The 26,838-nt window shown below is 32.8% G+C and overlaps 1 protein-coding gene across 5 annotated transcripts in view; it reads left to right on the top strand.

The window, feature by feature from the left end:
• The window catches only part of OSBPL8 (oxysterol binding protein like 8), a 224,415-nt gene that overhangs the window by 53,881 nt on the left and 143,696 nt on the right, over positions 1–26,838 (top strand). For 4 of the 5 annotated variants that reach the window (XM_052001513.1, XM_052001511.1, XM_052001510.1 and 1 more), the window contains one exon: positions 26,499–26,535. The exons of the other annotated variant lie outside the window; for it this stretch is intronic. In XM_052001513.1, coding sequence (XP_051857473.1) covers positions 26,499–26,535 — 37 coding nt within the window. The remainder of the gene's footprint in view (positions 1–26,498; positions 26,536–26,838) is intronic. 5 annotated transcript variants of the gene reach the window in all.

The following is a 26,838-nucleotide window of genomic DNA, read 5'->3' as shown; positions in this document are numbered from 1 at the left end:
CAATTCTCAAGTAACTGTAATTTAATAATGCAGTCATGAACACAAATACATATGGTTCAGGGTTAAATGTGATATGGAAAAATTCAGAAAATCTTTGTAAAAAAATATTACAAAATCATTATTTAGATCAGTGAAGCTTTGTAGAACTGACTCGAGGTGGGTCTTAAAGGAAGAAAAGCATTTGTCCAAATTGAGATTACATTTCAATTCAATATATTCAATTTGAATATAGTGTGTTATATAACTGCTTAAAGTGGGAAAAATGAGATCAGAGAAGTGCAGGATGGGATATAACTTTGTGAATGTGGAGAGCACATGTAGAATAGGGATAGGTTATATATATAGCTTTCTTGTGGAAATGTTTAAATGCTGGGGTTTATTTTATCCCATGAACTTTATAGGGAGCCATTGAAAGTCTTTGAACAGAATAGTGGTATGGTACTAAAAGAGTTAGTTCACAAACTAAATGAAAAGTGAACTATAGAGATGAGAGACTGGAGAGCAAGTGATAAATTGAGACTATCAGAATCGTTCTTCAGAGTAATGAAAGCTTAAACTAAGGTGTTAGCAGTGTGTGTGATAATGAAGAGGCACTTATGAATAGGTGCTACCAAGATAGAATCTATAGAACTTGGTAGCTGGCTCAGTGTAGGAGGTAGGGGAATGAATCAAAAATGATTCAGATTTTTAGTCCTAGTAACCAGAAGGATAGTGATGCCATCAACAGAAATTGGGAGGAAGAGATTTCTGTTTTGGATATGTTGAAATGCTATTGACATAACGAGATGTAGATGTCTAATTTGAGATTGGAAATGAGGTGCAGGAATTCAGGAAAGAGATCAGGGCTGAATATTTCAATTTGATAGTCATTTACATAAAGGAAATATAAAGGAAGTGGGAGGAAGAATAGAGATAAGCGAAGGAGTTGGGAGGAGACTGGTCAAACAGGAGAACCAAGAGAACAGAAGCCTAGGGAAGAAAGTATCAAAAGTATCAAAAGTGTTAGTTGTTTTATTAGAACAGTGGGTTCAGATTATACAACATTTGACATATTTATAGACTATTTTTCTAGAAGTTTACCATTGGAGAAAAGATTTGATATATATTGAAAGGAATGGTATTGAAAGGAGGTTATTTTTAGGATAGAGATCTAAGTATGCTTATTATAGGTAGAAGGAAAAGGCACCAGTAGAAGGAATAATTGGTGATGAGTGAGAGACAAGGAGAAGCAGCTCATGGATGAGTGGAGAGAGTGCCAGGTCTGAAGTTAGGAAGACCTGAGTTCAAATCCAGCCTTTGACATTTACTAGTTGTGTGACCCTCAACAAGTTACTTAACCTTGTTTGTCTTGGTTTTCTCATCTAATATAATCAACTGGAGAAGGAGAAAACACCAAATGATGTCATGAAGAGTTCGATATACCTGAAAAGACAGAACAACAAGAAAGAAAGGGATTTATTAAACATAATTGAGTGAAATAGGAGTGAACATCACTGATAGCACAAGTGCAGATTCCATCCTAATATTTTGTCTGAACCTAGTGGTAAGTGGCCAGCAAAATAAAGTATTATATTTCAAAAAGCTAGTGGTTTGTTTACTTAATGTAGACAGTGCACTTATTGAAGTGGGAAAGGCTGTTTTGCTAAAATTGATCATTTAGGTTTTGATGGGGGAAAAAAGATTAATAAAATTTCCTCAAAGTTTACAAAAGAAGTGCAGGTACTTTAAAAAAGTAGAACATAATCTACATATTAATCGAATAAAATTTTCATATATTGCTTACCCTATAGATTTCTCTTTTACTTTATTAGGAAAGTATGGGCTTAACAAATGCCCCCAAAAGAACCATTTTCACATACAAAAGTAGAATAGAAAAAGAGAATTATATATTATATATATCTTCTCTGGTTATACCTAGAGGACTCCTGTTTTGCCTCAAGTCTTCTTGATTTTTCACCAATCTGTGTTTACCTTGACGTATAAATTTGTTCTTTGTAGAGCTTGAAATTTACTGACCTACTCTACCATCTTTCCATCTTCTTGCTTCAGAATTCTTGGATAGTAGATCATGTGGTACAATATTTTCTAGTTAACAGTTTAGTTTCTCTTATAATTTTAACTGTCTTTTTTTTAATGAACTTCAGTTTCCCGTGATGAAAAATTTCGATTTTATCCTTTGTAATCCTGTACAGTGAACTTTTCTCTCTGTAATTGTGAAACATATTTCATTTTCTCCTCCTGTAATTTCTAAAAACAGTTGTTCAAATAGTAAACTCATACTATGTTCAGAACAATATGACAAAAGAATTGTTTTCTATTCTTAAAGAGCATATGTTTTACTAGAAGGTATACTATTACCATGGATAAAGAAATACGGAATAATTTTAGGATATTGAGTATAACTCATTATTGTTATAATAATAATTAGTAGTATTGAAAATTCATATGTTAAAACATATGCCTTTGACAATAGCTCTCAAATTAATTGTATATTTTTAAGAAAAACTTTCCTTTTTGAATGTCACATCTCAAAGTATTCCTATAACTAACTCATTTGTAATAGTGAAAAGGGAGATCTCTAAAGAGAAAAGACTTCCAGTGTCTCAAATGACTATTGTAAGGAAAACATATAAACTTTTAAGCAGTGCTTAATGAGTACATTTTTAGAATCACCAATTGTGACCAGTTGTGCACTGAACTTGTTGAAAATAGAACATGTTCATGCTAGCAAGTTAGTTCTTAAATCTAGAGAATTCACATAGGGTTTTTTCTTTGTTAATAATAAATGCATGTTAATTCTAGTTGTTTTTTGTTGAAAATAGAACATGTTCATGCTAGCAAGTTAGTTCTTAAATCTAGAGAATTCACATAGGGTTTTTTCTTTGTTAATAATAAATGCATGTTAATTCTAGTTGTTTTTTCTTTTTTTCTAAATTCATTTATTTAATATTTTCTCCCAGTTAGATTCAAAACATTTTTTTGCTCTCCCTTATCCCTCCACCCACAATTAAGAAACCACATGTGAAGTTATGCAAAACATATCCATAAATGTCAAGTAGTAAAAGAAAACATAGATCTCTCATCCTAATGAAAATAAAAACCCTCAAGAAAAGTCAAGATGAGAGAGAGTATGAGAGTATGAGAGAATGAGAGAATGCTTTGATCTGTATTCAAATTTGATCAGTTCCTTGTCTGGGTATGGATGGGATTTTTCCATATAAGTCCTTCAGAGTAGTTGTGGATGAGACTAACAAAGTCATACAGCTGGTCCTCCCAGAACATTGCTATTACTTTGTATACAGTATATTCACTTTGTTCATGGAATACTTTCCAGATTTGTTTGTTTTTTTTCCTGAGAACATCCTGCTGTCATTTCCCAGAGAACAATAATATTCCATCGGAGAAACTTGCCTTGAAAATTTTTTTACAATTACCATTTATTCTCTCTTCTTTCACTGTCTCTCCTCAGGTGTTTTGCTAGTGACTATTCCCTCTATTTATATATATGTCCTCTCTTTTATCACCCATCCTCCCTTCCCATATCCTGTTCCTCTCCATTTTCCACCAGGTTAAGATAGATAAATTTCTATACCCCTAGTGAGTATATATGTTATTTCCTAATTGAGCCAATTCTGATTAGAGTAAGATTCACTCATTCATCCTCTCCTCCCCTTCTTCCTCTCCACTATAAAAGCTTTTTCTTGCTATTTTTTCATAGCAAATAATTTGCACCATTACATTTTTCTCTTTTCCTTTCTTCTAGTACTTTTCCTCTCTCACCTGTTGATTTCATAATTAAAAAAAATTTTTTTTATATTCATGTTCATACTCATACCTCCTTATAACAGCCATAATAATGAGAATGTTCTAATGAGTTACAAGTATCATCCTCCCATATAGGAATGTAAACAAACCTTATTAAGTCCCTTATGATATTACTTTCCTAATTTGAGAAACAGGTTTTCTATTTGGCTCTGGTCTTTTCATCATAAATGCTTGAAAATCCTCTGTTTCATTGAATAACTGCCTTTTCTTCTGAAGATTATACTCAATTTTTCCGAGTAGGTGATTCTTGTTTGTAATCCTAGCTGCATTGCTCTCTGGAATATTCCAAGGCCTTTAATTCTTTAATGTAGAAACTGCTAAATCTTGTGTTATCCTGACTGTGATTCCACTATACTTGAATTGTTTCTTTCTGGATGCTTGCAGTATTTTCTCTTTAATCTGGGAGTTTTGGAATTTGTTTATAATATTCCTGGGAGTTTTCATTTTGAGATCTTTCATTTTCTATTTAACCCTCAGGTTCTAGAATGTTGGGACAGTTTTTTCTTGATAATTTCTTGAAAGATGATGTCCAGTTTCTTTTTTTGAACATGACTTTGAGGTAGACCAGTAATTTTTAAAGTATCTTTCCTGGATCTATTTTCCATGTCAGCTGTTTTTCCAATGAGATATTTCATGTTCTCATATATATATATATATTATATATATATATATATATATATATATATATATATATATATATTATATATATATATATATATATATTTTGACATCTTGATTTCTCATAGACAATAGCTTCCATTTGCTCAATTCTATTTTTTTTTCTGCTGAGTTTATTATTATTATTATTATAACTTTTTATTGACAGAACATATGCATGGGTAACTTTTTATAACATTATCCCTTGCACTCACTTCTGTTCCAGCTTTTCCCTTTCCTCCTTCCACTCCCTCCCCTAGATGGCAGGCAGTCTTTTACAGTTATGGTATATGCTATATATATGTTTAATATATGTGTGTGTGTGTGTGTGTGTGTGTAATAGCTTACTTCTGATTTTTAAGGAACTATTTTCTTGGTGTGAACTTTGTACCTCCTTTTCCAATTGGCCAATTTTGCTTTTTAAGCCATTATTCTCCTCAATAGCTTTTTGTATTTTCTTTTGTCCCTCTCTCAATTCTTTTCCTAATTTTCCCTTTATCTCTCTTACTTGATTTTTCCTTTTGAGAGATTCCCTAGCCTGAGCCAATTCTTGTTTTTCTTGGAGGATTTAGATATAGGAGTTTTGACCTTGTTATCATCTCCTGAGAGTGTATTTTGATTTTCCTTGTCAATATAATAATTGGTCAGAAACTTTTTTTGTTTACTGCTCATTTTCTTAATCTTTTTTTTTTTTTTCTATTCTGTTTTTTGTTCTGTTGCTCTAAAATTTATTTAGAGCAGTTTGGGAGAGAGGTTGGACAAGTTCCTGCCTTTACTCTCTGCCATCTTGGCTCTAGTTGCTTTTTCAGGGAAATAATTGGTATTTCTTTTAAGATGTCCTGCTTAGGTAAACTTTTATCCGTCTCCTCCTCAGATGCTTACCTTCTTATTCTTTTATATATTTTTGCTAGTATATATATTTTTATATTAATGTCATATTAAATACAAAAGAAGGAATAATTCTTGTTTTTATGGTATAAGTTTTTCTGGCCAATACAGTTTTCAAAAGACTATCTCTAAAAACTTTACAATTTTGTCTTTTTAGAAGGAAGCTTCCATTTGCCAAGGGTAAAGATCTTTAAATTGTAATCTTTGATTTTTAAAACATGAAAATTAATTTTTTGTTTTTGTAGCACTTGGGAGAAATTTGCATTATTTTTTCAGGATGTATGGAAGCATTTCCTATCACATAAGGATCTGGAACACACAGGACTAGAAATTTATGACAAGGATAAATATCTTGTTTAAATTTGTCTTCTCTTGAAGAAACCTTTGTATAATTGGTATGAGTCCTATAAGAAAGCTGCATAGATTAGAACTGGAGGCTATGTGCCTTATTTAGGGACCAACCTTTCCAACTGTTTAAAAGACTTTTAATACATTTACTTGTTTAATTAATCTAAATTTTGAGAGCATTTTAAAGAGAAAATAACATGATGGGAAGACATCTTTCCATAACTCTAAGAAAAAAAAAAAAGTGGTTTGAAAGTACAGTAGTTTACAACTTAATCCACTTAATGTATACATTTATTCTTCAAAGTATTCCACTTCCAGAAAATAAGGTGTTTAATTAGCTATTTATACTACTACCTATATAGATATTTAAACCACTTGTGATGGTTTCTCATGTTTCTTCATATTCATGAAGATTAGAGTACCTGGTTAATCTAGTTGATTAATTATTAATTAATATTTCATTAATTATTCATACCTTTCCAGTGTCAAACCTCTACACATATCCTATCTAGTTGTTTGTTTTACTAGAATATATTAAGGAAGATGTTCTATCATTACCAAAAAAGGAATAATTACAAATTTAAATCTCAGAAAGTATTAAAGTTAATGTTGCATAGGAAATTTAATCTAACATTTGGATTCTTATATATGTTATAATCTGCCTTTTTACAGTATGTGACATGTAGTATTCTATACTCTTTTTTTATTCTATTGTTTTGTGTGGCTAATACTCGAAGTTGATTTTTCTATCTATATATGATCTGAGATATCTTAGCATACAGATGGCACATAGAATCCAAAAGGAGAGAAATTTTTGTTAAGTTCAAGTCTAATGAATAGCTTTTTTGGGTCTGATAGAATAAAGTTAATATGATATTAGCAGGTTGCTTGTGGTAGTTTGATCTTGTGTAGCATGATATCCTTAATGAGTAATATGGTAATGGGTAGAGATTGTGTCTTGAATGGGGCTAAATAGAATTCAGTCTTATGTGTCCATATAAAGAGAGGCCAAAATAAAATTCAGAATAAGATAAGCTCTTATTTCAGAGTGTAAAACATAATTGTTTACTGCAATGTATAAGATTAGCCTTCTTTACTTAAATATTTATGTATGTGGGGCTTAAGCTGTCTTGTTTCTCAATTATCACCTTCCACAGATAATGGGACTTGATCACCTGCTCCCTAACCAGTTTCATTTGAGGCCTCAAAATTATTTGATCTCTTTTTAGTGTGTATATTTTTGCATGACTGGTTAGCTCACATAGAGCAGATGATAATGAAAATGATATCATGAATTCTCTGATCTTTGTAGTATAATCATAGGCTGCAGATCCAACTCTTAACTGAGAACCTTGTTTAACATATAATGTTATTACATGTATGCAAATCATTGATCACAATTAAAAATAAAATCAACATATCTTTATAGAATATGTATAATTATACATACACAGAAGCATGCATATGTATTAATCTATGTATGAAACACACTAGTGTGAGAACTAGTTTGATCATTGCAAAGCCATTAAAACATTTGAGGAAAAATAAATTCCTCTAGAGATATTGAGTTATCCACCTATTGATTAGGCATCCATTAATTAAATTACTAATGAGGATAGTATCCTAATGCACTGGAGGTGGAGGGTGGGTATAATACAAAATTTATATATAATATGGTGGTTGTCCTCACAGGTATATTAACAAATTTGGGAATAAGACATACATGCTAATAATCGATGATGAAAATGAAAAGTGCAAATTTGCAAAGTGGCAAATTGTCATATTTGATCTAATGATATTTGATATAATATATGTGTGTGTGTATGAGAGAGAGAGAGAGAGAGAGAATGTGTGTGTGTATGTTGGGTGCCATTTGTGGATTTTGAGCTGGGAAATGGCATAAAGTGGCATTTTGGAAGATTATTGCTAGCTTTATATAAGATATATAGGGGAGAGATTAAGCTCCTTAACTTTGTACCTCATTTTCCTCATTCTTAAAATGGGATGGAAAGAAATTTGGACCAGATGATCAAAGATCTATTTTAGCTCTAAAATCTATAAAGCTGTGATTCTAAGATTGAATTCATTTAGTGCCATTGAGAATAGAAAGGGAAGGATTAGAGGAAGAAGTACAATCTAACAGATTTTGTGGCAATATGTTATGATATAGAGCCGAGGTCCTCATACTTTTTTAAATAGGGGGCCAGTTCACCATCCCTCAGACTGTTGGAGGGCCGGACTATAGTAAAAACAAAAACTTTGTTTTGTGGGCCTTTAAATAAAGAAACTTCATAGCCCTGGGTGAGGAGGATAAATGTCCTCAGCTGCTGCATCTGGCCTGTGGGCCGTAGTTTGAGGACCCCTGATATAGAGGATGAGGAAGGAGTCAAGAGTTTCCTGTGATTTTCAGCTTCCTGACTTGGATGGTGGTAGTATTAGTAATAGAAATTGGAAAGAATGAAGGAAAAAATAAAAAAGAAAGAAAGGAAGTCCACAGAGAATAGAAGCAGTAGTAAAGAAAGCATGATCTGAACATCTCATGAAGTGGTAATTTGGGCAGGGGAATAAATACTATTCATTGTACTAAGTGCTAAAGATACAAAGAAAGGCAAAACACAGTTTCTATTCTTAAGGACCTTAGAGAATTGCATGCAGGACATATAGAAAGTAACTTCAGAGGGATGGCACTGACATGAAGGGGAACAATCAAAACAGGCCTCTTAAAACATGGAAGTCTTGGGATTTTATCTGAGAATTAAAAGCCAGGGAAGCCAGAAGGTGGAAATGAGTTTCAGGCATGGGGAAAGTAGGGGCTGGGGAGGGAGAAAATGAAGTGGAGGCAGCAGTCTGTAGAACTGGAAGATGGAGTATCATGTTCAAGGAAGAGCAAAGAGGCCAGTGCTAGTGAATAGTAGAGAAAATGGGGATGAGTCAGCTGAAAGAACACTAATTGACTAAATATATAGCATTTATCAAGGGCTTACTATATGCAGAGTGTTGTGCTGAGAGCTGATGATACATATAGAAAAAAAAAAAGTAGTGCCTGCTCTTTCCTCTGTGAAGAGAATGATTGAACAGAGAAAAGAGCAAACAAATGAATTGAAAATGCAACTAAGAATACTAGAAAATTAACAAAAGAAAAATTCTCAAACACCAAATTGGAAATCCTAAAAATCAAAAAAAAGTTTAATAAAACTGAAAATAAGAAAATCATTGAGCTAATAAGTAAAACTTTTAAGCTGCTTTTTTGAAAAATAAACACCACAATAAAACAGGTAAACCATTGGTTAATTTGATTTTAAAAAGGAAAGAAGAAAACCAGAGAACCGCTATCAAAAATGAAAAGTGAATTCATCACTAATAAAGAGGAAATAAAGAATTATTTTGCCTAGTTATATGCCAGTATATATATGCCAGTGTAAGTAAAATGGATGCATGTTTACAAAAAATATAAATTGCCCAGATAAGGAAATAGAATACTAAAATAATCCCATCTTAGAAAAAGAAATTGAATAGCCATTGATGAAGTCTCTGTTTCTCTCTCTTGCTCTTTTTTTTTTTTAAACCTTTTTATCGTCAAAACATAGGCATGAATAATTTTCAACATTCACCCTTGCAATATCTTGTGTCCCAAATTTTTTCCCTCCCTTCTACTTATCCCTTCCCCTACATGGCAAGTAATCCAATATATGTTAAACATGTACATTTCTTCTATACATATTTCTAAAATTATCATGCTGCACAAGAAAATATCAGATCAAAAAGGAAAAAATGAGGAAGAAAACAAAATGCAACCAAACAATACTATGTTGTGATCCACAGTCCTATCAGATGGCTCACTTCATAATAAGATCATCGGAACTGGCCTGAATCATCTCATTGTTGAGCCACGTCCATCAGAATTGATTATTTGTAATTGTCTTGTTGCCATGTGTAATGGGTTGAGGCACTGAGGTCCCAAGCACATGAGGCTTGGAGTAATTGGACCATACTGGTAATATATATGCTTGGAGAAAGAATGGCCCCCGCCCACTCTTTGTGCAAGTCCTGATGTGTTGTATAGGAAATGACGATTTTGGTGGGTGGAGGCAGGGGAGTGGAAAAGGAAGGGGAAGGAGAGACTGCTTGCATTTGCCATTGCAACAGCTTTTCAGCTCAGATCCCCCTCTGTTAGCTGGCTTCCTGTCGCAGCTGCCCATATTGCTATCGCAATCTTTCTTGCCCATATTGCTATCGCAATTCTTATTCACCTCTTCACTTCAATAAAGATTGAAGATTTTTCCCTTAACCTGAATTCCTGACTCCGGCTGATTTTAAATACGCGGTCATTACAGCCATGTACAATGATCTCCTGGTTCTCCTCACTTCACTTAGCATCTGTTCATGTAAGTCTCTCCTTTCATGAATTCTCTCTGAAATTATCCTGCTTATAGTTTTTTAACAGCACAATAATATTGCCTAACATTTATATACCGGTTATTCTCCAACTGATGGGCATTCACTCAAGTTTCCAGTTTCTTGCCACTACCAAAAGGACTGCCACAAACATTTTTGCATATGTAGGTCTATTTCCCTCCTTTAAGATCTCTTTGGGATATAATCCCAGTAGAAACGCTGCTAGATCAAAGGATATGCACAGTTTGATAACTTTTTGACATAGTTCCAAACTGCTCTCCAAAATGGTTGGGTCCATTCACAGGTCCACCAACAATGTATTAGTATCACAGTTTCCTCACATCCCCTCCAACATTTTTCAGTATCTTTTTCTGTCATCTTAACCATTCTGAGAGGTGTATAGTGGTACCTCAGAGTTGCCTTAATTTGCATTTTTTTGATCAGTAGTGATTTAGCACATTTTTTCAAATGACTAGAAATAGTTCCAATTCTTATAAATTGACTCCAATTCTCTACATATTTAAGGAATGAGGTCTTTGTCAGAATCCTTCCCCTCCTCTCCCCGCCCCCCAGTTTATTGCTTCCCTTCTAAATTTGGTTTTGTTTGTATAAAATACTTTTTAATTTAGTATAATAAAAATTATCTGTTTGGTGTTCAATTATAAGTTCCAGTTCTTTGGTCACAAATTCCTTCCTTCTCCACAGTTCTAAGAGGTAAACTATCCTTTGTTCTTCTAATTTATATCACTATATCTAAATCATGAATCCATTTCAACCTTATCTTGGTATAGTGTGTTAAGTGTAGGTTAATGCCTAGTTTTTGCTATGCTAATTTCCAGTTTCTTTAGCAGTTTTTTTCTATGCATGAGTTCTTATCCCAAAAGCTGGGGTCTTTGGATTTATCAAACACTAGATTACTGTAGTCATTGAGTATTTTGTCCTGTGAACCTAACTTATTCCACTGATTGACTACTCTTATTTCTTAGCCACTAACAAATGGTTTTGATGACTACTACTTTGTTTTAGGTCTGCCACAGCTAGGCCACTTCATTTGCATTTTTTTCCACTAATTCCCTTGAAATTCTTGACCTTTTGTTCTTCCAGATGAACTTTATTATATTTTTTAGCTCTTTAAAATAATTTCTTGGGATTTTAATTGGAATGGCACAGAATAAATAGATTAAGTAGTATTGTCATTTTTATTATATTAGCTCAATTTATCCATGAGCATTTGATATTTTTCCAATTGATCCGGTGGATTGATTTGGTGGAAAGTGTTTTGTAATTGTGTTCATATAATTACTGACTTTGCCTTGGAAGGTAGATTATCAAATAATTTGTATTATTGACAGTTATTTTAAATGAAATTTCTCTTTGTATTTCTTGCTGCTGGACTTTGTTGCTAATATATAAAAATACTGATGATTCATGTGGATTTATTTTGTATCCTGCAACTTTGTTAAAGTTATGAACTGTTTCTTGTAGTTTTTTGTTGATTTTCTAGGATTAGTATAATCATATCATCTGCAAAGAGTGATAATTTGGTTTCCTCATTACCTACTTTGATCCCTTTAATTTCTTTTTCTTATTGCCAAAGCTAACATTTCTGATACAATATTTAATAGTAATGGTAATAGTGGATAACCTTGTTTCCCATGATCTTATTGGGAATGGTTCTTGTTTATCTCCATTACATCTGATGCTTGCTGATGGTTTTAAATAGATGCTGTTAATAATTTTAAGGAAAATCCATTTATTCTTATATTCTCTAGTGTTTTTAATAGGAATGGTGTTGAATTTTATCAAGTGCTTTTTCTGCATCTATTGAGATCATATAGTTTTTGTTAATTTGGTTATCGATATAGTCAATTATGCCAATAGTTTTCCTAATATTGAACCAGCTCTGCATTCCTGGTATAAATCCTACTTGGTTGTGGTATATTATCCTGGGGATGATTTTCTGTAATTTTTAAAAATTTTTTGCATCAATATTCTTTAGGGAGTTTGGTCTATAATTTTCTTTCTCTGTTTTCGTCCTACCTGGTTTAGGTATCAGTTCTATGTCTGTGTCATAAAAGGAATTTGGTAGGACTCCTTCATTCCCTATTTTTTTCAAATAGTTTATATGGCATTGGGGCTAATTGTCTTAGGCAGTTTATTATGCCATGCAGCCTTGTTGATATACATTTTTGCAAGTGTGATCAGTATGTGGACAGTAGGCAATCCTCAGTCATCATCCAAGCGGCTCTTAGACATTGTGGATGCATGGTATCTACCAATGGGAGGAGAGTCAATGCAGCAATCAGCAGTTCACTCATAGTGAGAGGCTTTATTCAGGCATTCCTGCTAACATAGCCGCTAGCTATGACCCTCTGACTCACTTGTTCCCTCTATGATAAATCAATGCTCCTTGCTTAACAAGGGCAGTTCTGCAAAGTGGCAGAAAATATTATTGTGTATCAAAGGTCGAGGTGGTCTCGGTACTCCCTCTAGGCAGGGTCCCGTAATTCAGCAGGGAGTTGATTAATAGCTTGTTGAATTCCTTTTCCTAAAATGGGATGATTAATAATTTATTTCCTCTGTTAATCTGAAAATCTATGTTTTTGTAAATATTCATCCATTTCACTTAGATTATCATATTTATTGGCATACAGTTGGGCAAAATAGCTCTAATCATTGCTCTAATTTCCTCTTTATTGGTGAAAAGTTCACCCTTTTCATCTTTGATTTTTCTAATCAAATTACGGTATAAACCATTTTGTTGGTTTTTTTCATAAAACTAACTCTTAGCTTTGTTTATTAGAATTCAATATTTTTTACTTTCACTTTTATCCATCTCCTTTTATTTTGAGAATTTCAAATTTTCTATTTAATTGTGGGTTTTTAATTTGTGCTTTTTCTAGTTTTTTTTTAGTTGCATGTCCAATTCATTGATCTTCTCTTTCTCTCTTTTATGCAAATAAGCATCTAGAGATATAAAACTTCTGCACTACTGCTTTTGTAGTATCCATTGGTCTCATTTCTCATAACTATCATTCTTTTGAATAAAATTATCAATTGTGTGTGATTTGTTGTTTCACCCACTCATTCATTAGGATGAGATTTCAAATTAATTTTTGGTATGTTTTCCCTGGTCCTTTTTTACATGTTATTTTTATTGCATCATGATCTAGAAAAGATGGATTTACTATTTCTGCCTTTCTGCATTTCATTTTGAAGTTTTTATATTCCCTCATGGTCTTTCTTTTTTTTTTTTTTTTGGTAGGTTCTATGTATTGCTGAGAAAAAAGTATACCCCTTTCTCTCTCTCTCTGTCTTTGAAGATGTATCATACCTAACTTTTCTAAAATTCTCTTTACCTTCTTAACTTCTTTCTTATTTATTTTGTGGTTTGATTTATCTATTTTTAAGAGAGTAAGGTTGAAATTCCCCATTAGTGTAGTTTAGCTGTCTTATTCTTACAGCTTTCTAAACTTCTAGGAATTTAGATGCTATACTGTAATGTTCTGGTTGGTTTTCTGGATGTCTCTGGACCAGCCTTCGTTTTAGCTGAAGCATAGCCAGGTGTTAAAGTCCATATTCTTTATTATCTTTTATTATCTTTATTATCTCCTTCAAAGTCTAGTTTCCTTGCCTGGGGCCCACCTATCTTTCTCAAGAAAGCTTAAGAACTCAAGTGCGGACCCATAACACTATGCCACTTGGTACATATATATTTAGTATTGATATTATTTCATTATCTGTAGTACCTTACTTAGCAAGATATAGTATCCTTTCTAATCTCTTTTAATTAGATCCATTTTTGTTTTGCTTGGTCCGAGGTTAGGATTGCTACTTCTGCTTTTTTTTTTTTTTTTAACTACAGCTAACATAATACATTTTGCTCCAGCCTTTTACCTTTACTCTGTGCATATCATTCTGCTTTAAATGTGTTACTTGTAAACAACATATTGTAAAATTATGGCTTTTAATCTAGTCTGCTATCTGCTTCTGTTTTACAGGAGAGCTCATTCCATTCACAGTTAAAATGATTAATTCTGTATTTCCTGCCATCTCATTTTCCTCAAGTTATACTTTGCTCTTTTCTTTTCCCATTTCCCTCCTCTTCAGTATTTTGCTTCTGACCACCACCTCCCTCAAGCCTTTGGATTCTTGATTTATTCATTCCATCTCACACCCTGTGGTTGCAGGGCTGTCCCTCCTGTAGTTTCTCCACTGAAACCAAGACTCTCGGAAGGCCTTTAAGAAGCTAACGAGGCCCCAGGAAAGGAGACGGGACTTTGAAAGAGATAATAAAGACTTTAATCCCTGGCTACTCTTGTGGTGATTACTGAAATAAGGCTGCTCCAAGACTTCCAGAAAACCGAACTAAGAATATTATACCGTTCCCCATTTTTCTTTTAACTGTCTTTTAAAATCCTTTTTGAATTCTTCCAAGAGAGCCTTATGAGATGGGAACCAACTCAAATCACCCTTTGGGACTTCATCTGGAGATGACTTGCTTTTAGTGTCCTTAGTGTTTGAAGTCTTTTTTTTTTTTTTCTCTCCGTAGAAACTGTTATGGTCAGAATTCTTTTTACTTTTATGCTCATTTTTTTTTTTTAAAGGTTCAGGTCTCTTCTTAAGGCAGAGGGGAGAATGTCCCAACCTTCCTCTATAGGTGACAGCAATTGCCCTGGGTTGGTGCTGCTGATTTCTGGTGCTGAGTAAGCCTGGCAATGTCCCACCTTATTCTAGTGTTCAGAGGCTCACTATTTGCCTTTTGTATTTGTGTTGGATTTACTAGTGTTGGTTCAGCTAGTCTGCTGATCCACTGGCCTGTAGTCAGGACAGAGTAGCCAGTGCTGCTATATTATGACTAAGAGCCTCTTTAAGATTCCCTAGTGCTTGAACACCACACCACACCACCCTGGGTTCCTGTGCCTGCATTTGGGATACTCCTTTGTGCATGAAGTCCTTCCAAAATATCTTGTGCTGAAAATTTGTTATACTCAAAATATTTGTGGTTTCTGTCAACTTGGAAAACCAGTTTAGAGGTTTGATTTGGTGTTGATCTGAGGGATGTCAGGAAGATCTCAGATAAAGACCTGAGACAGAAATCCATTTGGCTTCACAATGGATTCACAAACCACTTTTACCAAACATTTAAAGATAGCTCTAAATTGATATTATAAAAACAGATTAAAAAAAAAAAAGCAAAGTTCTACCAGATCTGTTTAAGACACTAATATAGGGCTGATCCTAAACTAGAAAGAACCAAAACAGAGAAAGAAAACTGATTTCCTTAATGAATTTTGATGCAAAAAAATTTAAATTAAACACTAGCAATATATCACAAAGATTATACCATCTGGGATTTATATCAGGAATACAGGGCTAGTAGCATATCAGTAACCAAATCAACAAATTATATAATTGTTTTAAGAGATGCAGAAAAAGTATTTGATGAAATACAATACTTATTCCTATTAAAAATACTAAAGGGTATGATAAGTAACCTATCTGAAACCATCAACAAATGTCTGTAATGGAGATAAGCTAAAAACCTTCTGAATAAGATTAGGGAGTGAAGCTTTCAAGGATGTCTGCTTTCATCATAGTTATTCAATATACTAAAAAATATAGCAAAAAAGAGAAGAAAAAGAAATTGAAATAATTATTGGCAATGAGAGAACAAAACTATAAGATTTTGTAGATGATATGATGGTTTACTTAGAATCAATTAAACAACTAGTTGAAGTAATTAACAATTTTAACAAAGTTAGATATAAAAAAACCTCACATAAATCATTGTTATTTCTTCATACTACCAGCAGAGTCTAGCAAGAAGAGATAAAAGGAGAAATTTAATTTAAAATAATTGTAGACAATATAAAATACTTGAGAGTTTACATCCCAAGACAAAACCAATGTCAGGCTCATAGGTAGGCTGATCCAATATAATAAAAATGACAATTCCACCAGTCTACCACTCTACTCATTCAATGAGTCAGTCAACTGAACTACCAAAAATATTTTAAAATAGCTAGGAAAAAAAATAATTACAAAATTTATCTGGAAGAGAAAAAGTCAAGAATATCTAGGCAATTCATGGAAATAAATATGTAGGATGGTAGCCTAGCAAAGCAGTAATCCTCAAGACAGTCTGTTTCTGGCTAAGAAAGAGTGGTGAATAAATGGAATAGATTAGATACACAATACATTGTAGTAATAACTCTAGTTATTATTATTATTTCTAAACCGAAAATTCCAAAGTTTTAGCATAAAAATTCATTATTTGATAAACTGCTGTGTAAATGATAGTGGTAAATGGAATAACAGAAATTAGGTATAGATCAACATTTCACACTGAAATATCAAAATAAGGACAGAATGGCTAGATTATTTAGACACAAAGGATGATACCCAAAAAGTAAATTAGGAGAGCATGGGCAATTTATCTGTCAAATCTGTGGATAAGGGAAGAATTTAGGACCAAATAAAACACAGAACATTATGAAATATGAAATAGACAATTTTGGTTAAAAAAAAATAAGTTTTTGCTTAAATATAATTAGAAGAAAAACAGAAATCTGGAAACATTCTTTTATAGGAAATATCTCTGATAAAGGCCTAGTTTCTGAAATATATAGAGAACTGAATCAAATGAACAGTCAGTTTTCAGACTGATTTCAGAAGAAATCATTTAATCTGTAGTTCAAGGGAAAAAATGCTACAAATTCTGAGGTGCTACCTCAAACCTAACATATTGGCAAAGGAAAATGATAAAAATTATGACTATGGGAAACGTGGGACATTTTTGCCTTGTTGGAGTTTCAATTATTTTGAAGAACAATTTGGAACTATGCCCAAAGGGCTATAAAATTTAATACTCTTTGATCCAGCAATGATGCTTTAAGTTGGGTATCTCAAAGAGAATTTTTAAAAGGTTGGTGGGGTGAAGAGTGTATTTGACTAAAATTATTTAAAGCAGCACTTATTTGGTGACTAAGTATTAGAAATTGTGGTGATGCCCATCATTTGAGGAATGGTTGAAGTTGTGGTACATGATCATGGTTTATTTTTTTATTTTGTGTGTGTGGAATATTACTGTACCTAAGAAATGTGGGATGATTTCAGAAAATGTGAAAAGACTTCCCTGAACTGCTGAGGAATGAAGTGAGCAGAACCAGAACATTGTACACAGCAATAGCAAAATGTTATGATGAACAACTGTGAATGACTTAGCCTTTCCCAGCAATATAATGATCCGAGACAAAACTGAAAGATCTATGATGAAAAATGCTATCTATTTCCAGGTAAAGAACTTATGGTCTCTAAATACAAACTGAAGAATACTATTTTTCACTTTAAAAAAATTGAGTTTTCTTACTATAATCTGTATCAGATTGCTTAGAGAGGGAGAATAGGATTTGGAACTCAGACCTTTAAAAAATACGTTACCATTTATTTTTACATGTAATTAGGGAAAAATACGGTATAAAAAAATTAATTATTTATGAAATGTCCAGTGTGTTAGATTCTGAAGGTATAAATTGAAAAGTAGAATCAGAATATCCCTCAGGAATTTAACAGATGGGGTCTGTTTATGAACTTTTTAATGTAGGCATGGAATTCTTTTTCTTCCATTGTCCATCAGAGTTCAGTTTATTACCTGTCTGGCTTTTGGCACAATTGAGACAGAGGACCAAAATCTATTTTCACTTGCTTTCATGTCCTCTTTTCTCATTTCTAAATTTTGTTCCATTGCATGCTCAAAATGCAATGGAAACTGCTTTCTCTAAAAAGTTAACTCCCAATTGCCAAGTCTGATAATTTTTTCTTGGTCTTAATTCTTGACCTTGATGTGACAATGAACATTGTTAACTATCCTCTTTTCATGGATATACTCTGTTCTGTGGATTTTTCTGACAATGTTCTCTTTTGCTTATGACTATTCATTCTTAGTCTTCATGCTTCTAATTGTGGGTATCATAAAACTTTTTTTCTTTGGCCTTCTTTTCTTGTATATATGCTCTTTCTCGGTGACTATCAGCTCCCATGGGTTTAAGTATCATTTCTAATGTAAGAGTTCAAATGTTGGAGTTCTTATTCTTCTCAAAACACAGCTGGTTTAGCTTAGAGCCCTCCGGATGTCTCCAAATCCAAGGGTTTTGTCCTTCAGCCTCTGTCTCTGCTTTCTTCAGCCTCCAACCAGCACAGAGATGGAATGAATCTCTTGTCTCCTTCACTTGGGGCTCGGCTAGCTTTCTGGTGAGTCTTTCAGACCAGCTTGGTCTCAGTGATGATTGGATAGATGTATATCTGTATCTAGACTACTTTCATCTCTCCCTGTATCACTAGTTGCTTTTTGAAAACTGAATGTTCCAAAATTCCTCTCTTTTCCTCTTCAAGCTCATTCAGTCCAAAACATCTCATCTTTATGTACAGATGACTAAGTTTTGCTTTTATCCAGCCTTTTATTCTTGACTTTTTCTTATACTTTATATAATCTGATCCCTTGCTGTATCTTAATAGTTTTCTTTCCACAACAGATAGATTGAATAACTTTTTTTCCAGTCATATGGTTGACTTAGTAGTTCTGGCTTGCATCACTTTTCTACCGGTCTATTACTGTAGCCTTTATTTGGGTTTCCTGTCTGGATCAATTTTTTTTTCCTTCCCTACTTTTTCCCTACTCCAGTCCATTCTCCTCAGCAAAGTGATTTTCGTAAAATAGATCTGATTATACTATTTCATTGATTGATTTGTACAGGATTGATTTGTGAGCCTTAAGAAGGACTTGAAAAAAACAACTCACAAATCTAGTAATTAGAAGGTGCTTCAGAAATTAATCTTTCTGTTTTATAGATAAGGAGGCAAAGGAAAATGAACGGATTTGCTCAAGGTTACAAAGCTAATAATTAGTATTTGACCTCTTGTCTTCTCATTCTTTATTTCTTTAAGTGTCTCATCCTTTTAAGTGTTCTATGATGCTAGAGACCCTTTGTAGAGTAGAAAGAAGACTGACTATGGAGTCCAAAGACCTGAAATCGCACCCTAGTTTGCCATTTATTATTTGTATGATATACAAGCTGTTTAACGCTGGAGAAACTGAGCTAGACAGAGGTTAGAGACCAATTTAATAGTTTATTAAATGGAGAGATATACTGGGATCAAATAGATCTTGGTCCCAGAGCTGGACGAGACTATCATCTCAAAGAATTCAGCACTAAGTATCAGAGAGCAAGTATTTTAAGAGGATAACAAGAACAATGACATAATGAGGGGGAGAAGGAGGGAGAGAGTAACTGGATAGGGATAACCTAATGGGGAGGAGGCACCTAGGATGACACAATGGAAGGAGGTATTGGAGAGGTTACTGATATTCTAATGACATCTAAAATGGATAAACTTTTATCCTCTCAAACATTAAGAAGGTATGACTATAACTTAAAGATGTAAAACCATTATAGCCTGGGGTTATAACATTAAGAGGGAAAGGTTATAACCTGAGGCAGAGTAACTAAATACTACTATTAGGGAAACTAGGTCAGGACATCAAAAGGGAACTGTGGCACAACAGCTGAGCAAGTCACTTTAATTGCTCTAGGATTTGGTTTTCTCATCTGTAAAATAGTCCCTTCCATTTCTAAATCTATAATCAAATAATTGTGCTCTTGGCTCACACATTTGGCTCTATGCTATAGGAATTGCATTGCTTCAGTTTTTGTGTCTCCAGTGACTCAGTACTTTTATTGAGTTGTTTTCAGTTGTTCGTTTGTGTCTGACTCTTTGTGACACTATGGACCATAGCATATCAGTGCTGTCCATGAGGTTTTCTTAGCAAAGATACTGGAGTAGTTTCCCATTTCCTGATGTGCTGAATTAAACCAAAGGTTAAGTCATTTGCTCAGGATCATACAGTTAGCAAGTGGTTGAGGCTATGTTTGAATTTGGGTTTTTCTCAATCACCTAGCTGCAGCTAAAATGCTGCAGAGATTTGACCCTGAACTAGAAGGACCAAAACAAGGGTTACTGGTGGTCAGGGAGTTAAATGAGGTGTAGTGGTGGCGCAAAGGTAAGGAGTTCTGGGGATTCCCTTCGGGCAGTGTAGAGATCCTCTGTAAAGGAATTTACAGACTTGAAAACCTAGATTGGTAACAGAGGTTTATTATGGGGATTGTAAGTAAGGTTAATGTCTGGTTAACAAAATAGGTGAGGGTAAAGAGAAGATGGCACTGGAAACAATATTCCAGTGAGCAGAAAGATCCTGGCTGTAAAGTACACTGCCAAGGTCCATCTGCCAAAGCCTTAGCTGATGGAATCTCATTATATTGCTTGTCTTGGTGGGGGTTGGGAAGCCTGAGCAGATCATTAAAATGGGGGCTATCAAAGGGGTGCTTTTGACCAGGATTTATGAATCACAGGTGCAGCTTGAACTAATAAGGAAGGTTTGGGAATCAGAAAGCAATAATCACAAATGTAGCTTCTTAAAGGGACCGTAACACGCTTCATTCCTATCAACCAAACCCAAACTTTAATAGAAAATTTAACTTATGAGAGCCAATATCAAAGATTTAAGTTCAAGGAACTCAATATGGACAAATTGTTTTTGTTTTTTTTTACATGGGAGATGTGTACCATATGTTTAAGATTGACTTTAACATTGTTATAGGATAGCTCAAAAGAAAGATTGGGGCAGAGTTAAAGTAAAAAGAGTAATTATATTATAACAAATGAGATGCCAAGGAAAGATAGACACAGACATATTAGTGGGGGGAGGAGGACTTGTAGTTCTGAAAATTTCACATTTGGGAATGGGCTAAATAGGCAACACTACATATATATACCATGAAGGGTATAGCAGCCTCCAAAATCTATAAAGAAATAAGTGGGGGAAATGGGAGGACAGGGAAGCAAAGGATGAAAAGGAAGGAATCCATGGTTTGGAGAGGTTAAGTAATAGCAAGGCAAGTTAAGGAACAGAATTAAAACAGTGAGCAGGAATAAAATGTAAAAGCCATTCTTAGCTTTCATGCTGTATACAAATAGGCAGGCTTGTGCTGACTCAAATCTAGTCCATCCTACTAATCTGAGAAAGAAAAGCTCAGAGATTTGTGTTTATCCATGGACACATAGGTAATGATAAAGACAATAGTAACAGCATTTATATAGCACTTCCAAGGTTTCAAAGTGCTTTTCATGAATTATTTAATCTTAACAACCCCTTTGTGAGGTAGATATTATTCTTACTTTACAGAGAAAGAAACTGAATCTAGGGATTTTTAATAATTTCAGAGGCTGGATTCAAACTCAAATCTTACTTCAGATCTAGCACTGTCACTATTCCACCTGTCTGATTAAGGTAGTAAATGGTCAAACTGTGATTAGGATTTAAGTTTTCTGACTCTGAACCTTGTATTCTTTTAAGTATGATATTCTGCCTCTTATGTGACCACTCAAACACTGATGTACCCAGTCATTATCTTTTTAAAGATTTAGTTTTTTAAAGTCTATTTTTAAGCTTTTTCTCTTCTTTAAAGAAATTTTGCCAGCTAATATGCTGACAAACAACAGTCTCTAAATTTTATATTTAAAAATTTGTAATAACTTTAGGAAAATTAAGTTATAAATACATAATATATATAAATTCAGTCTTTCAAGCAAATGATCTTAATGAATTTAGGTGTTCTTAGTATTAGGTGCTTTTAGATTCAGTAATTGTTTAAAATTTTTACATTTATGTATTATCAAGAATTACAAACTACCTTTTAAAAAGGAACTTTTATTGCACTGCAAATAAGCGTAGTTTTTTAAATGGTCACTGTCACTTGAGATTTATATTGTCTATTTTATACTGACAAGCTATAATGACTGAATGAGCTTTTTTACAAAATTGTAAGTGTTAAGGATATTACTTCAAAAGTAAGACACAGTCTTTTCTCTCAAGGAACTTAGATTCAAAAAAAGGAAATAACGAAGTATATTTAGAGGTATAGTGGCCAGTAAAGCTTTAGTCTCTGAAATCACAAGGATGCTAAGGAACAATAAGGTAGACTTGACTTTTTCAAAGGAAGTGGAACTCGGATTGTCTTCTCCATTTCAAATAGCATAGTGGAAAAATGACCTTGAAGGGCTCAGCTTCTCAGCATAGTCTGTGAAGGTGTTCAGAGTTAAGTATATATATACTTTTAAATGCCCTCTTATAAAACTAATTGTTAGTGTTTCTTCACTGATTATAGGGAAAGAAAACAAATCTTGGAGCAGTCCTTTTCATGTTGAATGCTTTTCTCCAGAAAACAAAACTCTGGAGAAGTATACTTGAAAGAAGTATATTTGAAACAAGGTATTAACTTGCTAATTTTTCAGTTTTCTATTCTCAAAACATATGTATATTTTTCAGCATTCACCTTTGCAAAACCTTGTTTCAATTTTTTTTTCTCCCTCTGTTCCCCTTCCTCTTCCCCTAGAGACAAGCAATCTAATATATATTAAACATGTAATAATTCTTCTATGCATATTTTCACAATTATGCTGTACAAGAAAAATCACATCAAAAAGGGGGAAAATGAGAAAGAAAAAGGATTTTCTAATTTTATCCAAGTCATACAAGTAGGATTTAGACTGTTCTGGGTTCTGCAGAATGAAAATAGTCTTCACAGTCCAGCCTATCAGAAACAATATATGCTAGATTAATACAGCATTTGTATTGTTTTTTTCAGCCATTCATTTATTGCTTATAGATCTAGAATTAAAAGAGACTTCAGGTATAGCTGAATCCAACTTTGTCATTTTTTTTTTTTCCTTTGAAGAAGTATGTATGAAGAATTCAGTTTGCCCAATAATCCCCCCTCACTTCCCCAAACAAAACATATCTTGACAAATTTCTCAGTAATTTATTTGTCTTATTTAGAAACACTTTTAGTGGTCCTCAGTGACACATCTAAACTTTAGAAGTGTTAATCAGTGAATATTCTCAATTTCAGTTTTAGATTCTCACTTTTTCTTTGATATATTGTTTTCAGAATAAAAATCTTCTTTGTCATTTCTGATCTTCATCTAGATCATTTTTCCATTTCCCATTCATCTAATAAACTATAAAGTATTTTCAAAGGATTTTAAAAAGTCATAGTGTGACAAAGTGGGAAGAACACTTAAACATTACCTATTCCTTTAAGGATCCCATTTAAGTGTTTTTTAACTTCAAGATAATTGATAATGATTATTGAGGAACTTTCAAAGTTTTAGGTAACTTGGACAATTAGCATTTTTCAATTTCAATTTAGCAATTTTCCTTTTGTTTTCCAAAACCTCAAATGACAAATGAATACAGTATTTTTTTTTCTTCCACTTCAAAAAAATTTTTAATACTTTCCCCCAAAATACCATACAGGAATAAAGTACATTTTCACATGTGACTTTTAATGGGATTGTTTTTGGAATTGCCATTGTTTTTTCAAATATTTTGACAACATTGTGTAAGAAGCAGGATTAAAGTTCATCTTTAGGATCTTGGCAAATTTTCTTAAGAATAATGGGGTACTTTCTAATATTTGAAAATTAAGTGAATAGGATTGTGGTTACTAAAACAATGTACTTACAAGGGCAAGTTGATCAGCCTTAAAAATGTCACATTTGACAGTTTGGCATGCAGATTTTATTTTTGTGACTCTTGGCTTAAAGGGATAAATAAATAGGACTTTTCCTCATTGTTGGAAATTGGTTACTAAGAAATGTCATCTTTGATGCACTAGAAATAATGGAACTAGTGTTTTTTAATGGGGAAAATGTTATCAGATTTCTTTGTCAGAAGTACTTATGTCACTACTACACTAGGTACAAGATGCTATGAAGCATTTTAAAAGAAATTATAAACTTTGATAGCTTAAAATTGCACTAAGATTTTAGGGACATGCTATACTGGGAATATACAGAAAAAATATAGTGGTGAGTTGGAGGGGGAGACTAACAATTTGGCCCATCAGGAAAGCCATCTTCATGAAGGCAAGCATTTGAGATGGACTTTGAATCAGGGTTTACAAAGATGTGGAAATAAACAGTCTAGCCAATGGAGACAAAGGACACTTAGTATTTCCCATTTGTTGTTCTTCTCCTCATGAATTCTTTCTGGATAATCTGACTAAATTAGATCTAATGACAACTCTTTTGGAAGGTCATTTTTCCTTAACTGCTTTTTGCTATTTTTGAAGTGCTGCTTATATTCTTCAGTTTTTTTGCTTCATATATTTTACAAATATGCCAGTATTTTAAACTGCCTTTTCATTTTCCTATCATGCAATTGGTCTGTAAAACATGGAATATTATAGTCTTTAAAGAATCCAATTGTGGCTTATATAAAAAAGCAATGATTTTGTGTGTGTGTGTGTGTGTGTGTGTATTTGTAACCAGTTTTTAACAAGATAGAGTCAATTTTTTATTCTTTTTCAATATGTTTTTTGGTGCTTAGAATAACTGCTTTCTCTCCAATCTTCCTTAGAAAAGTATTAATATATAGGAATGAGCTTTCTGAATTCTCTAAGCAATGTTTTGATCTAGAATCATATTTTCCAACTTAGTTTTCTTTGTTCTATTTTATATACAAAAGAAAAAATATTAAATAACTTATATATTAAGTCTGTGCTGGGGACACAAATGCAAAAAGTCTGATAGTCCCTGCCCTCCAGGAGCTTACACATTCTAATGTGAAAGGGAATTAATGGGCCGAAGCAAAAGTTATTTGGATTGGTAAATGGGGCTTCTTTAGTTAATTTCTCTGTAAAGTTAATTTTTTTTTTTTTTAATGGAAGGGTAGGGCGAAAAGTTTATTACTGAGGAGGCTGTGGAGAAGTGGATAAAGATTAGTGAATCTTTGTTGGAATTTTATTGAAATAGTAATTTGGGACAGGCAGTCACCAATCTGGTGAACAAGGCTTAGGGTGGGGATATGGTCTCTGTCGGTTGGTAAAGATTAGTGATTAATTAAAATGAATTAAAATTAAAATAAAAAATTATTGATTCATGTAGTGGATAATGTATAAAAAGTTTTAGAAGAAATATTTGTAAGGATACAGCAGGATATAATTTTAAGTTTTTTTAAGTAGCCACCACATTGGGAAATAAGAGGTAAAAACATTTTTCTGAGAGGCAAAAGCTTATTTAATAAAAGTAAAAAAAATCTTAGATTTTCTTCATTCTCTCTGCTGATGTAGCCATAACTTCCCATCAAGGCTTTTAAAATAAACTTGTGTCTTATAATTGTCTTGTTTTCTTGATTCTTTTTTCTATATTACTCTATACTATGAATTTTGTTTTGTACCTTTTTTATCTGATTTTTAAAATTGTTATTAGCTTTTTATTTCTAAAACATATGCATGGGTGATTTTTCAACATTGACTCTTATAAAACTTTCCGTTCTCACTCCCCCCACAGGGGTCCAATACATGTTAAAATATATATTAAATCCAATATATGTATTGTTTTGTACCTTTAAAGGAATTTTGATGTAGCTAAATGTCTGGTACAGCCTGAAGGTAACATTCAATGAAATTTTAAACAATATGTTCATGTAATGGTCCACATCTATTTATGTTTTTATTTTGTCTTTTTTAAATATTAGGCTCTTCAAGATCAGTAATTCTATTTAAATCTATACAAAAATTACCTAGATCTTTATACAGGGCACACGGTAGAATATAAAAAAAAAAGTTTAAGTAAACTGACATACACTTTTATTTTTGTTGCCATGTGAAATTTGTGTCTTTGCAAAAAAAAAAAAAAAAAAAAAAGTAAAATGTTGAAAATAAACTTGTTATCCAAACTGGTACCTTGAGAAATATTTTCAAGGTGTTTTGTTTTTGGTCATATTCAAAAATAATCATTAAACAGAGAATTATTACACAGGCATTTTAAAGAATGCTGATGTATAAATTAATAACAATTGTCAATTTCTTTAACTATACTGAATATTTTCATTATAATATAAAATTGTCATTTGCTGTTAAAAATAAATGTACAGCATAACATTTTTAAGTCTATATGTTGTCATTTCCATTAGTTTAAAACTTTTAGCAATTTTTCTAAAGAGAAACACCTTAACTACCCTATCTCCTTAGTAAATTTCTCTTTAAAATAATTAAATACATAAATGAATGAGAGAATACTGCCAAAAATATGATGATCTTTTGGGGAGACATATACGTTGAAGAAAAAAAATCCTTAAAAGTTTTTTATTTAACATTATGTTTATTAGGAGTGATATGCATGTGCTTTCTACTTAATTTAAAAAAACAACTAAAACCATTTCTGTTTTCCTTTTCTTTCACTATTGCTTCTATCCTGATGCATATTGCTTTTTCCTGGTGTGGACTATATTTGTTTGCTGCTCAATTACACTACACTAAAAGCATGTTGGTGATGCCAAAGATGTCCATGGGCCATCAAGTAAGTGAATGAAATGTTAATAGTCTTTTGGGAGCTAATATTTTAACATTTGTTTATGATAGGCAAGTACGAATTCTACTATTCTTTGAAGACAATAAAAATAAGGAGTAATTTTTATAATTATGCTCAGTTAATTAACTAAATACCCTTTTAAGTTTGTTACTTTAGGGCCTCTCAATATATCAATCATTTTGTTTGTTTATTTATTTTTTTAAAAATGATTTTGTATTGACAGAACCCATGCCAGGATAATTGTGGCTCCCCCTTTCTTTTATTTTTGGAGGTGTGTCTTGATGTGTAGTG

Source organism: Antechinus flavipes, chromosome 5 (genome assembly GCF_016432865.1).
Source record: "Antechinus flavipes isolate AdamAnt ecotype Samford, QLD, Australia chromosome 5, AdamAnt_v2, whole genome shotgun sequence".
NCBI lineage: Eukaryota > Metazoa > Chordata > Mammalia > Dasyuromorphia > Dasyuridae > Antechinus > Antechinus flavipes.
Note: the sequence above shows the minus strand (reverse complement) of the source record. Positions and strands in the feature narration are given on the sequence as shown.